The sequence below is a fragment of the Phocoena phocoena genome, chromosome 17, assembly GCF_963924675.1.
Source record: "Phocoena phocoena chromosome 17, mPhoPho1.1, whole genome shotgun sequence".
Lineage (NCBI taxonomy): Eukaryota > Metazoa > Chordata > Mammalia > Artiodactyla > Phocoenidae > Phocoena > Phocoena phocoena.
Window position 1 is genome coordinate 72,339,716 of NC_089235.1, and position 12,804 is coordinate 72,352,519.

Genomic DNA, 12,804 nt, shown 5'->3' on the forward strand with positions numbered 1-12,804 from the left:
ACCCAAAGGAAATCATGAAGCATATTCTTGGAGTGTTCCTGGAACTTGTCAATTGAGAACCTAGATGGGAGTTTAATTGAATGACAATGCAAGATTCTCCGTGAAGGCAACATTTCAGTTAAATCTTGTTAACTTGGACTGTGGTGAGATCATGTGTCAGTCCCTTCCAGGCTGATGATGAGAAGACTGTGTATGGACATATCACTTAGTCTGACCACACATTTCAGAAAATATACTGAAGGCCAAGTGTAAACTCTTAGAAAATGCCATGGGGAATAATCCTACTCAGAATAGGAACGAAAATCATACACACAGTACCTATAAATAAACTTTAGAAAATATGTAGCATCTATAGAGAGAAAAGTGCAAAGCAAAACTTCTGAGGGACATAAAATGTGAGTAATAAATGGAAAATACATTATTGTAGTGCAGATCCGATTACGTAGATATATCAGTTCATTCCCACAACAATCTATAAATTCAATGCAACTCAGTAATAAAAATATTTACTAATAGGAATTAATATTGATTAACTTGACAATACTGATTACTAGTAATGGGTAATATTAATTAATAGTAACATGAATGCAGTGTGTATTGTGTCCCAAGTGCTCATCTAGGTGCTTTACACATTAATTTATATAGTCCTCAAAACAACCTTTTGAGGTATGAATGATCATTAATATCACTTTATGGACAAGGAGTCTGAGGCACAGCACAGAGGGATTAATAATTTGCTCAAGGTCACACAGCTGCTGAGCAGAAGTATCAGGATTTAACCCAGGTTCTCTGGCTCCAGAGCCCATTACTTTAATCATCTCTTTTTACTCTCTCTAAATGGTAATAGCAATAAAAATTCAAATGGCATTTCTGGAGGCAGAATTTGATAAAATTATTTGAAAGTTAACCTGGAATAATACACATGGAAAAACAATGAGGAAATGGTTGAGGAGGGAGGAGAGGAATTAGGGGAGATTCGTGTTCTAAATATTAAAATATATTTTAAAGATGCATTTAATGCATTCACTCGTTCAACAAAAATTTATTGAATACCTACTCTTTGCCAGTTTCTGTTCTAGGTGCCAGTGACACAGTAGTAACAAGAACAGACAAAAGTCCCTACTTTCATGAAGCTTAAATTTTTGTTGAGGGAGATAGATAGACAAAGAAATAAACAACTAAATACATGGACTGTCCAGTGGTGATACGTTCTATGAAGAAAAATACAGCAGGAATAGGGGATAGAGAGTACTGGGATGGGGAAGGGGAAACTTTTAAAATATCGGGATCAGGAAAGACCCCATGGTAAGATAACACTTAAGAAAAAAAAAAACACCTGAAAGACGGGAGAGAACAAATCATGACGATATCTGGGAGAAGGGCATTCCAGCAGAGTGAACAGTACGTGCAAAGGCCCTGGGGTAGGAGGATGCTTGTCACATTTGTGAAATAGTGAGGAGGCCAAGGTGGCTGGAATGATCAGAGGGTAAAGTGGTAGAAGATAACGTCAGAGAGATAATGGCAGGTGGAGGCTATCAGGGGATTTTGCTTTTAACTCTGAACGACTAGAAAACAAGACTTGGTCTGATTTACATATACTATAAAATGATCATTTGGCTGCTGTGCTGAACAAAGAAGAATAGTGAATTTCTGGTAGACAGGTGACACCCATAGGTCCATGTTTCTTGACTGGATATATCTAATGTAATAAAAGGCACTGGAGACTGAGACTCTACACCAATCCCCAAAGCGAAGACGAATGAATACAACAGTGCCGGAAGCTAGAGAGAAATGCCACCGACAAGTGGAGCAGGATTGAGAAAAGCCTCATGAAACACAGAATGTTTCCTACTCCTCTATTACCTGGGCAGTTGACCTTCTTTCTATTCCCTAATGCCACTTTCTGAGAAAGCCAGAGTACCTTTGCATCCACTACCCCACTTGCCACTTCTAGCCAAGACATCAACCCTTGAAATCACGGTGGAGGAGATGGCCTTCTGGGAGATGTGATGTATAACGAGTTACGTTATAAAGATGGCAGATGGAGACAGGAATTCTGTAGGGAATGGCAAGGATTGTGATATCTGTGTATTCTATCAACCCACAGATTACAGACTTGGTGGCAGATGTTGGAAAGCATCTGGTATTGTAGAGCTAGCATGAGATGAAAGTCCCTGGGATGTGGAGCTGAGCTGGGAGAACCCACCAGCAGGTCAGCAACAGAATATCTAGCCATGACCCCTGTGACAGGGAACAGACTTAACGAAACTTGCCTATTTATCGGCACCCAGTCTGTATAGATCCGGCTTCATTTAGGGGTAGGGAAGGGAAAAGGATCCATTTGACATCTATGACAAAATACTGAATGAAATGTATCATAAGAAATATTTGAGCACTTTGTGGATTCCATTACAAATTGTGTCCTTGAAAAAATGTATACAAAGTTAATCACTGAATTTCCACAGATAAACACAATATAATCATCACAGCACAGACATCATCAAATAGATTAGCTTTTCACAAGTATTCTTTACAAATACTATCACAAAGAAGGAAAAACTAAACAGCAAATTTGATCTTCTTTTCATTAATTTAGAGTATCCAAGTATTATAAACTACTAAGGACTATATTAGATATTTCCGGAAGTACTAAGTTATCACTTAACATATTGACCACACTGTTCTGTGAAAGAAACAAAAGTATACCTAAGTGTCCACCTGATCTTTACAAAATGCTTTAAAATTCCAAGAAGATGCCTCAGTCGTTATAACGCAAGTCAGACACGGACAATGCCACAGTAAGGTAGAAGCCTGTGCAATACACAGTAAGGTAGACACACAAAACGACTCAGTGGATGAAACTTCGGTACTTCAATTGTTTCCATCAATAGGAATTATGAAGATGTTAACTTTTAGTAACATATTTTTAATAGTAAGTAAGCATAAGTGAAGTTAGAATTTTATTTTTTAACTTTTGATGACTTTTTAAATTTAATTTTTAAGAAAAAGCTTTTGTTCTTTGAGCTTTACAGTCCTTACAAATACCTAACTCATGAGTCAAAAACAACTAATTCAGGGCAAGAAATAGCTACCTTTTAGGAGGAATAATGACAGAGGTGTATAAAAGAAATGATAAAAGTAAATAAATTAATAATTTAATAATTAAAAGGAATAAAGATAACTTCACATCCATGTTACTTTTAGACAGTAGTCTAAAATCTTAAAAAAGTATATACCTCAAAGGAAAAAATGTTACGCATAGTTTCTTATTAAGAAAAAAAAAGAACCATTCTGATTCTTTCTATGTAAATTATCTCTTCAACCAAACACTTCTAAAATGCCTTTTCTTTAATAAGCCATTTTTTATACTTTTTATGTGTATGTAACATGAAGATTTAAACAGATATAAAGACAAAAAGGATAACGGAAATAGAATGTTGTATTCATTTAAAAGATTCATAAGCAGAGATAGCAGAGGTCTTCTGATCAACTGCCTGGCACCCTGTAAAAGGTACACAAATACACAAATCATACGTCTTGATTTCCTTTTAGGAAAATAGCAGTTACCATTTAATCTTTGGCTTTTCAGTTAGAATGGAAATTTTAAAAAAAAAAAAGAAAGGAGAATGCTGATCGCAGTGTCATTCAGATGTCTCTGTCGAAACACTGAGGTAATTGAGTTACCGCTTAGATTTCCCTATAGGATATTCTAACTGGCATCGAAGCATTTCCTTAATTTGTTGTAGTCAACAAGGACAATGCGATTCTTCCCGTTGTGTTTGTTGTTTTATTGCTTGACAACAAATTGTATTTGCTGTCTTATTACCTCAGAGTAAAAATACATAACTGATTACTCATAATCTGTTACAAAACTGGCTTTGGGAAAATGAAGGATTATTAAACCATCATAGAAACCCTATTGGTTAATCAAGTTTATAATCTTTGTGTCCCCCAGGTCCCTTTTCTTTCTCACAAGGAGAACCCCATGTTGACTGGTTTATCTACTCTTCCCCTTTGAAACCTGAGTGACTGGGGCAAAGCTGACCCTACCCCTAGCTCATGGGATGAGGTAACAGTAACCAAACATAAAATAATAGGAACGAAGAAAGGACTACCATCTCTTTGGCCAGAGATTGGTTTCATTGTCCAGGGTTAAGCTCCTCAGGATTTGTTAGCCTCTTCAGCTAAACTAGCCAGATCAGTCCAGAGGAGCTTTTATTCCATGGCGATGGGAGAGGTCCTCTCTCTGGTCCTTCTCTGATTCTCTGTCTTTCCATTTTTGTGCAAGGTAAGAACACGAAAGCAAGTCACCCCAGTTACTCATGTAACTCATGTCAAGAAGGAAGTGCTCACGTCAAGAAGGAAGCAGGTCTGAGTACAGAGCTAACATATCAGAAAGGGCCTGACCCTCCCCTGACTGGGCCCTCCCAACCTTCCGTATCTTGTTACAAGAGTTGAAACACTTCTTTCCGGTTAAAGCCAATTCTGTTTGGAGTTTCTGCAGCTTGCAGCACAAAACATCCTAACTCATTCACAGAGCCTGTATTGAGGAATCGGAATATTCCATATAGACAGATGAATTTTTTTAAAGTTTTATTTCCTTAAGTTTTTTCAGCATTGTCATCTATCCATGTTAAGTCTGTTCAGGCTTCTAAACAGCTTCTGTCTCAGACATTCAGCTCTGAGATCAAAGTTAGAGTCTGAAAGTCAGCGGAGGGAACACTACCAGTCATTAGAAGTCAGCCATATCAAAAGTACACATATAATGTATAGCTGATTCACTTTGTTATAAAGCAGAAACTAACACACCATTGTAAAGCAATTATACCCCAATAAAGATGTTAAAAAAAAAAAAAGTACACATATAGTTTTGTTCTCTATGTCTGTGAGTCTGTTCCTGTGCTGTATACAGATTCACTTGCATTATTTTTTAGATTCTACATATAAGTCATATTTTATAGTATTGTCTTTCTCTGTCTGACTTACCAAGCATAAGAGGGAGGGGGAGGGACAAATTAGGAGGATGTGATTAACAGATAAAAATTACTATCCATAAAATAGATAAGCAGCAGGGATTTACTACAAAACACAGAGAATTATATTCGTTATCTTATAATAACCTACACTGGAATGTAATATGCAAAAAAATCCTAAAAACAAAAAACAGAACACTTTGCTGTATTCCTGGAACTAGCGCAATATTGTAAATCAATTATACTTCAATTAAAAAAAACTGAAAAAAATACATATACAACACTTCTCCTTCCAAATAAAAGACAAAAAAGAGTTTTAGTTTAAAATACTATCTTGGGCTTCCCTGGTGGCGCAGTGGTTGAGAATCTGCCTGCTAATGCAGGGGACACGGGTTTGAGCCCTGGTCCTGGGAGGATCCCACATGCCGCGGAGCAACTAGGCCCGTGAGACACAACTACTGAGCCTGCGTGTCTGGAGCCTGTGCTCCGCAACAAGAGAGGCCGTGATAGTGAGAGGCCTGCGCACCATGATGAAGAGTGGCCCCCACTTGGTGCAACTAGAGAAAGCCCTCGCACAGAAACGAAGACCCAACACAGCAAAGATAAATAAATTAATACATTCCTACCCCCAACATCTTCTTTAAAAAAAAAAAAAACTATCATCTAGTCCATATCATAAAAATAATACAAAGAGCAACAATGATGGCATCAATAAGTGCTCACTATGCTATGAATTTTATGTGTATTATCTTTCTTAAAAGCGATATTAGGAAAAAGAGGCCCAGAACCAGGTTAATAACTTGCCCAAAGTCACGAATCTAGTAAGCTCAATATTTGAAATTCAACCACACTTTTTTTAAGAGACCCAAGGCCTACTACATCTTCTTTCAAAGTTATTGGTAAGGAAAGTACTGATTACCATGTGCCGGGCATGCTCATGGCGCCTGTGATCTACGCACCCCTCCTCCACACTCTGGTCTGCCAGGTAGGAAGGCTGGGAGGCGGGAACTGCAGGTAGGAGGAGTTACGACAGTCACAGCGCCCCGGTCCCAGCTCTCCCTTCTCACAGGCCTTTGTTCTCCTACCTGAGCTGGTCCAAGTACATTTTCTGGCTCTCTCAGCCCATAAGACCTTGATCACAAGTCATCAGGAGCCCTGGCAGGCCACGTTCCTCTAGGAACTTGAGGTTTGAACAAATGAGGCTACCTACCTTGGGCATGTAGACCACCAGATGCCCTGTTGTCTGAGCTCTTTTAGCAGAGCTGCTATCAGGTTTGACTTCTGCAGGAAGGACAAGCTGAAATGGCTGAAAGCAAACAGGAAGTGTGGAGAGTGAGTGCGTATTACACGAGGGGGTTACTTTAAGAGGTGTTTTCATTACAAATTTAAGATTCACCGTTATTTTAAAAATCTGCTTAGGCTTATTAGGAAAAAAATAAAATATGGGCAATGCTTGATATGCATGAACGATTTTACGAATTTTAATTAATTGTCTGAGGAACAGTTAGTCACAGATCGTGACTGGTCCATTTATGAGAACATGGCTGATAAAGGATTTATAGATAAAACTTCTTGTCATAAAACATCAACACATTTCCATTTTAATGTCTTCAAGCTAACTGACATGAAAGCTCAGAATCAGCAAAAACTACTATTTCAAAAGTGATAAAGTTACAGTTGCTGTGAATGAAACCACCGACAATTTTAAATGGGTATATTATTTAAGTGGGTGTATTATTTTAAATGGGTACATTATTTAAATATAACTTCAAGCATAGGCTACCCATACATGACCATCTTATCAGCTCTGAAAAAAGTACTAACAAAACAAACACAGGTTAAAAATACAAATTTTATCATACCACTCCCGTCATTTAAAATCGTGTGTCTAAAAAAACAGCACTCTGACTGGGTTTCTCTTTTTCTATTTTAAAATCACTTAAATCTGTTTTGAGGCAAGCTAGTTTGATTCAAGGCTGAGCTTCTGAAATGGGAACAGCCCATAGGGTTACACTTACCTTTCCCTTGACCATCACTCGCACATAAGTTGGTTGTACGTCAACATCGATTAAAGAGGTGTCCATATACCTTCAAAATTCAACAACCGAGTGTTATGATTTTCAAAACCATTTAAAGAAGTGTAAATACAAAGTCCCACTTAAGGGACCATTTTAAGTGAAGAAAGTTTACAGTTTCCATGCTAAACAGGTCTTAGAATATTCATCTTAAATTCATGCCCAGACCGCCGGAAATTCAACATATCAGCAATTTCATTTTTAGACCCACAGTACACTTGGCATTGATTGCCCCTTACCCCAAAATATCTGCGGCCTGAAACACCAGAGGTTTGCAGAGAACGGCTTGCCTTGTTCCTTCATGAATATTTTATTTTAAGCCCCTAAGGCTGACTTGAATAGCCAGGAATGCTGAATCCACTAAGCTCCTGCGTCCTTAGGGCTCTCGATTCCCTGCAGCTGTTCTGCAGCTGCCCCATCCTACCTCTCCCGGAAGACTGGCTCCGCAAGCCCATCCTGCCCAGCAAGCCCAGCCCTCTCCCTCTATGGCAATGACCTCAGGATTGGGGGCAATTGTTCTCTTATACTTCGTGAGCAGAGGAAAGGTTTAGATTCCACATCACTCGTTAAAATAAGAAGTTTGGCCAAATGATTATTTTTATACGTGTTAAAATATTTGAAAATGCAGCGATGATTCAAAAATCACAAACATCATGGCAGGTAGGATGATACAGGGGTGACAGGCTCAGGTTTTAGCCACACAGGCTTGTGAGGACTGACTCCACCTTCCCCTTCCTGCTTTATTACCCTGGACCACATTCCTTAACCTTTCTAAGCCTGTCTCCTCACCTGTAAAATGAGGATACAAATAGTGCCTATCCCCTAAGATTGCTAAGAAGACACGTGCACCATGCCTAGTACATAGTTAGTGGTGATAAAGCATTGTTACAATTAATGAAAAATTAAAATAATAAAAAGTAGAGTCAGGTTTTCCTACAACTTCATGTTTATTATCTACCGCTTTAACTATGGATTACAGATTCTTTTTCGTGCTTAGGGCCGCCTAAAGTTCCTCTGCCCCGACCTACAAGGGTTTTGCATGTGCTGTTCTCCTCTGCCTAAAATAATCTTCTACCGGTCCTTTGTAGAGCTCGCTACATCTTATCCTTCAATTTTCAGTGCTCACGTCCCTGGCTTTCCATTTTTCTCCAGCCATCCCCTCCACCGCCAACCACCAGACTACACACACCATTGTTCTCCATCCCTGAACTCTGTCCTTTTCCTGTACGGCACTCTTCTTCCTTTGTAATTACCTATTAGATGCCTGCCTATGTATTGTCTGCCATCCCCACTGGCCCGTAAACCCAGGAGAGCAGGGACTGTATTCAGAACAGGCTGGTTACAGTCTCCCAGTGCGTGGCATTCTACAGCTATTGGAAGGAATAGAAGCAGGAAGCAGACATGAATGAATGAACTTTCATGCATACATCCATGTGCCAGTGAAGATAACAAGGAATTTTAGTGTAATAGTTTGGACAGAATCATGTGAATGGAAGGATTTTTCTACTTAGACAGGAGAAATATCACTAGTCCTTGAAAAGGTACATGCACGGGGAAATGAGGAAAGTTTTCATCTGAGGGTTAATGTTAAGTAGCTAATCGAGCTAAAAGGAGAAAGAGGTGCACATTCACTGAACTCCAGGAATAAGGCCTAAAAATGGAAAGGACTTAAAAGGATGAAAAAGGGAATGTTTAACTGAAAAACAGCAGAAAGGGAAGCTCAGGGAGTTGGAGCAACAGAGAACATGCAGTCAGCTGGAGGAGGGCTGGCATGGAGGGCAGAGCTTCTTAAAGGCAGGTGACCTGGCAGCAAGTGGGCAGAAGGGCTGTTGGAGGCGTGGGAGACACAGCTGAGTGTGATGAGGGAGGGCTGCACCGAGAGCCGGCCCCCGTTCACGCCGGCCAAAGATGGACACACCCCAAGTGCCCGTCAGTGGGTGAACGGATAAACCAAAAGGTGGTCTCTCCATTCGATGCAATATTATTCAGCCACGAATATGCTACAACATGGATGAACCCTGAAGACATTACAGTGAGTGAAAGAAACCAGACACAAAGGCCAGATGTGATTCATTTACAGGAAATACCCAGAATGGGCAAACTATGGAGACAGAAAGCAGATGAGTGGTTGCCAGGGGAAGGGGGGAAATGAAGAGTGCCTGCTTACGGGGTACGAGGTTTCCTTATGTCTGAGAAAATTTCCTGGAAGTAGATAGTGGTAATGGGGTCACAACATTGTGAATTTACTGAATGCCACTGAGTTGTACAATTGAAAAGGTTGAAATGGTGAATTTTAAGTTATGTGTATTTTATCACAGTTAAAGAAACAAAGTTGGACCTAAGACTGAGGGTTCACATTGTGGCTTCTCCAATTACCATGTTTACTTTCACAAGACTCACCCCCCTTGGGTAATCCCAGGATAACAATCTGTCCCATGCCACTGGGTTACTGAGAAGTTAAATGAGATAGAGCATGTAATAAAATCCCAAAAATAGAAATGCCTTTATTACAACTCATGAATGTAAATGTTCATTGATTCCATCGTCAAAATCATTCATTCATTCATCCATTTACTCCTGTACTTACTGAGCTCCTAACGGGTGTCAGGCACTGTTTTAGGTGTTAGAGACATAAAGAGGTAGGAACAAAACAAAAAAAGTTTCTGCCTCAACTACACATTTTTCAAAATACAGGTAAATTGAGAGTTTGTCAGGTAGAAATAAAAAAGCAGGGAGAGGTGGAAGGACGTGCTGAGGCAGGGGTGGTACTGGTCTATACTGGATGGTGAGGCAGAGAAGCCTCTATAATAAAGTGACATCTGAACAGAGGCCTGAAGGGCATGAGGACACCTAGGGTGAGAGTGATACAGGCAGAGGGAGGCACAAGGACAAAAGTACTGGGGTATCGGTGGGTCTGAAAGGGCTGGAGAAGCAGAAAGGTCCTGAACGGGGATCCTGAAATCATCAGCAGGACAGAGGAAGTGAGCCAGGACCTGGAATCTTCAAGGAGGGAGGCAGATGGCCCGGGTGTCTTTAAATGGCTTCAACAAGGAAGCGTGGAAGGTGACACAGGCTGATGGTGTGAATGTCACAGCTGTGGACAGTTGTGGGTTGGGGGAGAGCAGCTCTCAGGATGCGGGGATGAGGGGTAAGCAAGCAGGGAGTGCGGGGGTGAAACCAGTCAGGACGTAGGACGTGGCCTGGGAAGAGGTGGCAGCCGGTGCTAAAGAGGCCGCTGTTCATGTTTAAGAACTCAAGGGGCTGTGACTGAGAATGAAAATAGCAAGAAATGCCATGAAATAAATGCATAATAAAAGGTCTTTACCTATATACAGCCAGGTCCAGGACGAGCTGGTTACGCTTTTCATCATCTCTCAAAGAGAAGTCAAGTCTAAGGAATAATCCATTTGGGGCGGGGGGGGGGGAAAGAAGATGTTTTTAGCGATACTTTATAGATAACCCCATCCCAGTATCAAAAGAAAATTTGATAAAAACTATGTCATAATCTTCAACGACAAACTTATGTTGGTAGCTGGTCAATAAAATCTGTTAGTTTAAAAATTTCAACAGAAACCTACAACATATTCATAAATTATTCCTATTTACATTGTTTCAATATGAGAATCCTGAACTACATAAAAAAAAAAAAATTAGCATCGGTGCAGAGACAGAGACACCTGGTGGTTAAAGTTTTCTTTTCCATTGCATTCGGGTTTGCAAGAAGCAAACTAAAACACAGAATTATTGATGGGGAATTACATGTTGCATTTGCTTGCCCTTATCCAGCATTCCATTCCTTAAGTTTTAAGCAGTCTTGTCTTTTTTCTTCTCCTTTCATTGGTGACCTTTCCCTAGCCCCCGGAAATGCTGAGATGCTGCCCATGACCTATCACTTCCATTTTATAGAAGAAGAAACAGGCTCAGAGAGGCTGACATAGCTGGGAAAGAGGTCATGTGAGCCTTGGAGGCAGGATTTCAAATCTCAACTGTACCCTGAGATTGAGTCCTAGGTATAACTTCCATACTGTCGATGTACTGTTCAGAATTACTTGGTTAATTTTATTTTGAATGTTTCACTTATCTTATTACTCTGCAAAGTACAATACCCCAACAATATTAAAGAATGCAGGCTAGATTGTTTGGAGAAATGTAACACTGTCCCCCAGGTGTGGCTGCCAGCAGGATGTCTGCTTGCGGCGGTCACTCTCACTTGCTTTCAACACTCCTGCGGAGCGGGACCTCTTCAGGTGCTCAGATGACCCCTGCATTCTTGATCTCATCTCTGGTGCTTTTCTATATGCTTTCTCCTCTGCCTTGATTGCTTGTTCCCCCATGTTCCAGCCGTCAGCTTAAACTCTCCCTTCATGTATCTCTTGAAAGGTAATTTCAAGGAGGTTTTCTATGGCAGAGACTGATATTCCCCACTGTCTGCTCCCCCTTTATCCATAGTAACAGGGTCCCTGATTTTAATGAGGAATATGGCTCTGCAGGGTAAAGACCACATTCCCCAGCCTCCCTGGCAGCTAGATGAGATCATGTGATTTAATTCCGTAAAGAAAATGTGGTTTGGTGCTTTCCAGGAATTTTCCTTAAGAGAGGGGGTGTGTGCCACTTAACAGGCTATTGCAACCGTCCAGGCAAGAGGAGGCTGGCTTCCTCTAAGGTGGTGGCAATGGCGTGAATGAGAAGGGGTGGGATTCTGGTAATTCTGAAGGAAGAGCTCACTGATAACAGGAGGGAGAGAAGAGCTGAGGACGAATCCGAGGTTTCGGTCTTGATACCCAGTGGATGCTCACTGCTGAGCTGGAGGACCTCTGAGGACCTGACGGTACGTGGTTGTGGGGATAGAAGTGAGGATGTCTGCTGTAGCCACGATAAGCCTACGACACATAGTTTATATCCACACATGAGAGCAGACAGCTAGGGGCGTATACAAGTCTTGAGCTCAGGGAAGAGGTTGGGTCTGGTTGTAAGTAATGGAAGGAGAGTGTTGAAATCATGGGATTCGGTGAGATCTCGAAAGAGTGAATGTGGAAAGAGAAGATAGCTGAGGAGTTTGCCCCAGAGCACTTAGGAGACAAGACGGAAAGGATCCAGCAAAGCAGAAGATGAGAAGGTAGTAGGGTCAAAGAATCAGAAGCAAAGGGAAGAACCTGTTTGGAGAAGGAAAGTATGATCTGGGCAAATCTGTTAAGTAGCTGGCTGAGATTTGAAAAGATGTGACAATATAGAAGTGATGTGAACATGGAACATAAAAACGATGGGACTGCAGAAGCTTCTGTGGTCTCACTCGGGGCACGCAGAGCCCAGAGGGTCTCCCACAAGCCCTGCTGTAGCCTGAAGAGAGACAGTCTCCCCACTAGATTTTTAAGTTCCTTGAAGGCAGAAATCTGTCATATTCACTTCTGTATCCCCAGGGATTAGCATCATGTGTTGTGCTGCATTCATGACTTCTGGATAAAGAAGGGGTGTGTGTGTGTGTGTGTGCGTGTGTGTGTGTGTGGTGGGGTGAGGCAGGGGTGAGATTATGAACTTGATCATGGAAACCACTAGAAATGGGCTAGCACGGGCAAGTCAGACACACCACCTATTACCTACGTGGCCTTGGGCAAGTCATTCACCTCTCAGTTCAAGTTTTTGACCTGTGAAGAAGAAATACTGCCTACCACACAAGACTGCTGTGAAGGTGACGTGAATGACGCCTAGGAGTGATTTAGGACAGCACCTCTTCTATTGTGGTAACAGCACAGCAAACG

The 12,804-nt window shown here is 41.0% G+C and overlaps 1 protein-coding gene across 3 annotated transcripts in view; it reads right to left on the reverse strand.

The window, feature by feature from the left end:
* Positions 1-12,804, reverse strand: part of DNAAF11 (dynein axonemal assembly factor 11) — an 81,174-nt gene that overhangs the window by 26,550 nt on the left and 41,820 nt on the right. For 2 of the 3 annotated variants that reach the window (XM_065895410.1, XM_065895411.1), the window contains 3 exons: positions 10,374-10,439; positions 6,992-7,061; positions 6,184-6,279 (listed from right to left, as the gene is read on the reverse strand). In XM_065895410.1, the coding sequence (XP_065751482.1) occupies positions 6,184-6,279; positions 6,992-7,061; positions 10,374-10,439 (232 nt within the window). The remainder of the gene's footprint in view (positions 1-6,183; positions 6,280-6,991; positions 7,062-10,373; positions 10,440-12,804) is intronic. The other variant, XM_065895412.1, reaches the window with a different exon arrangement.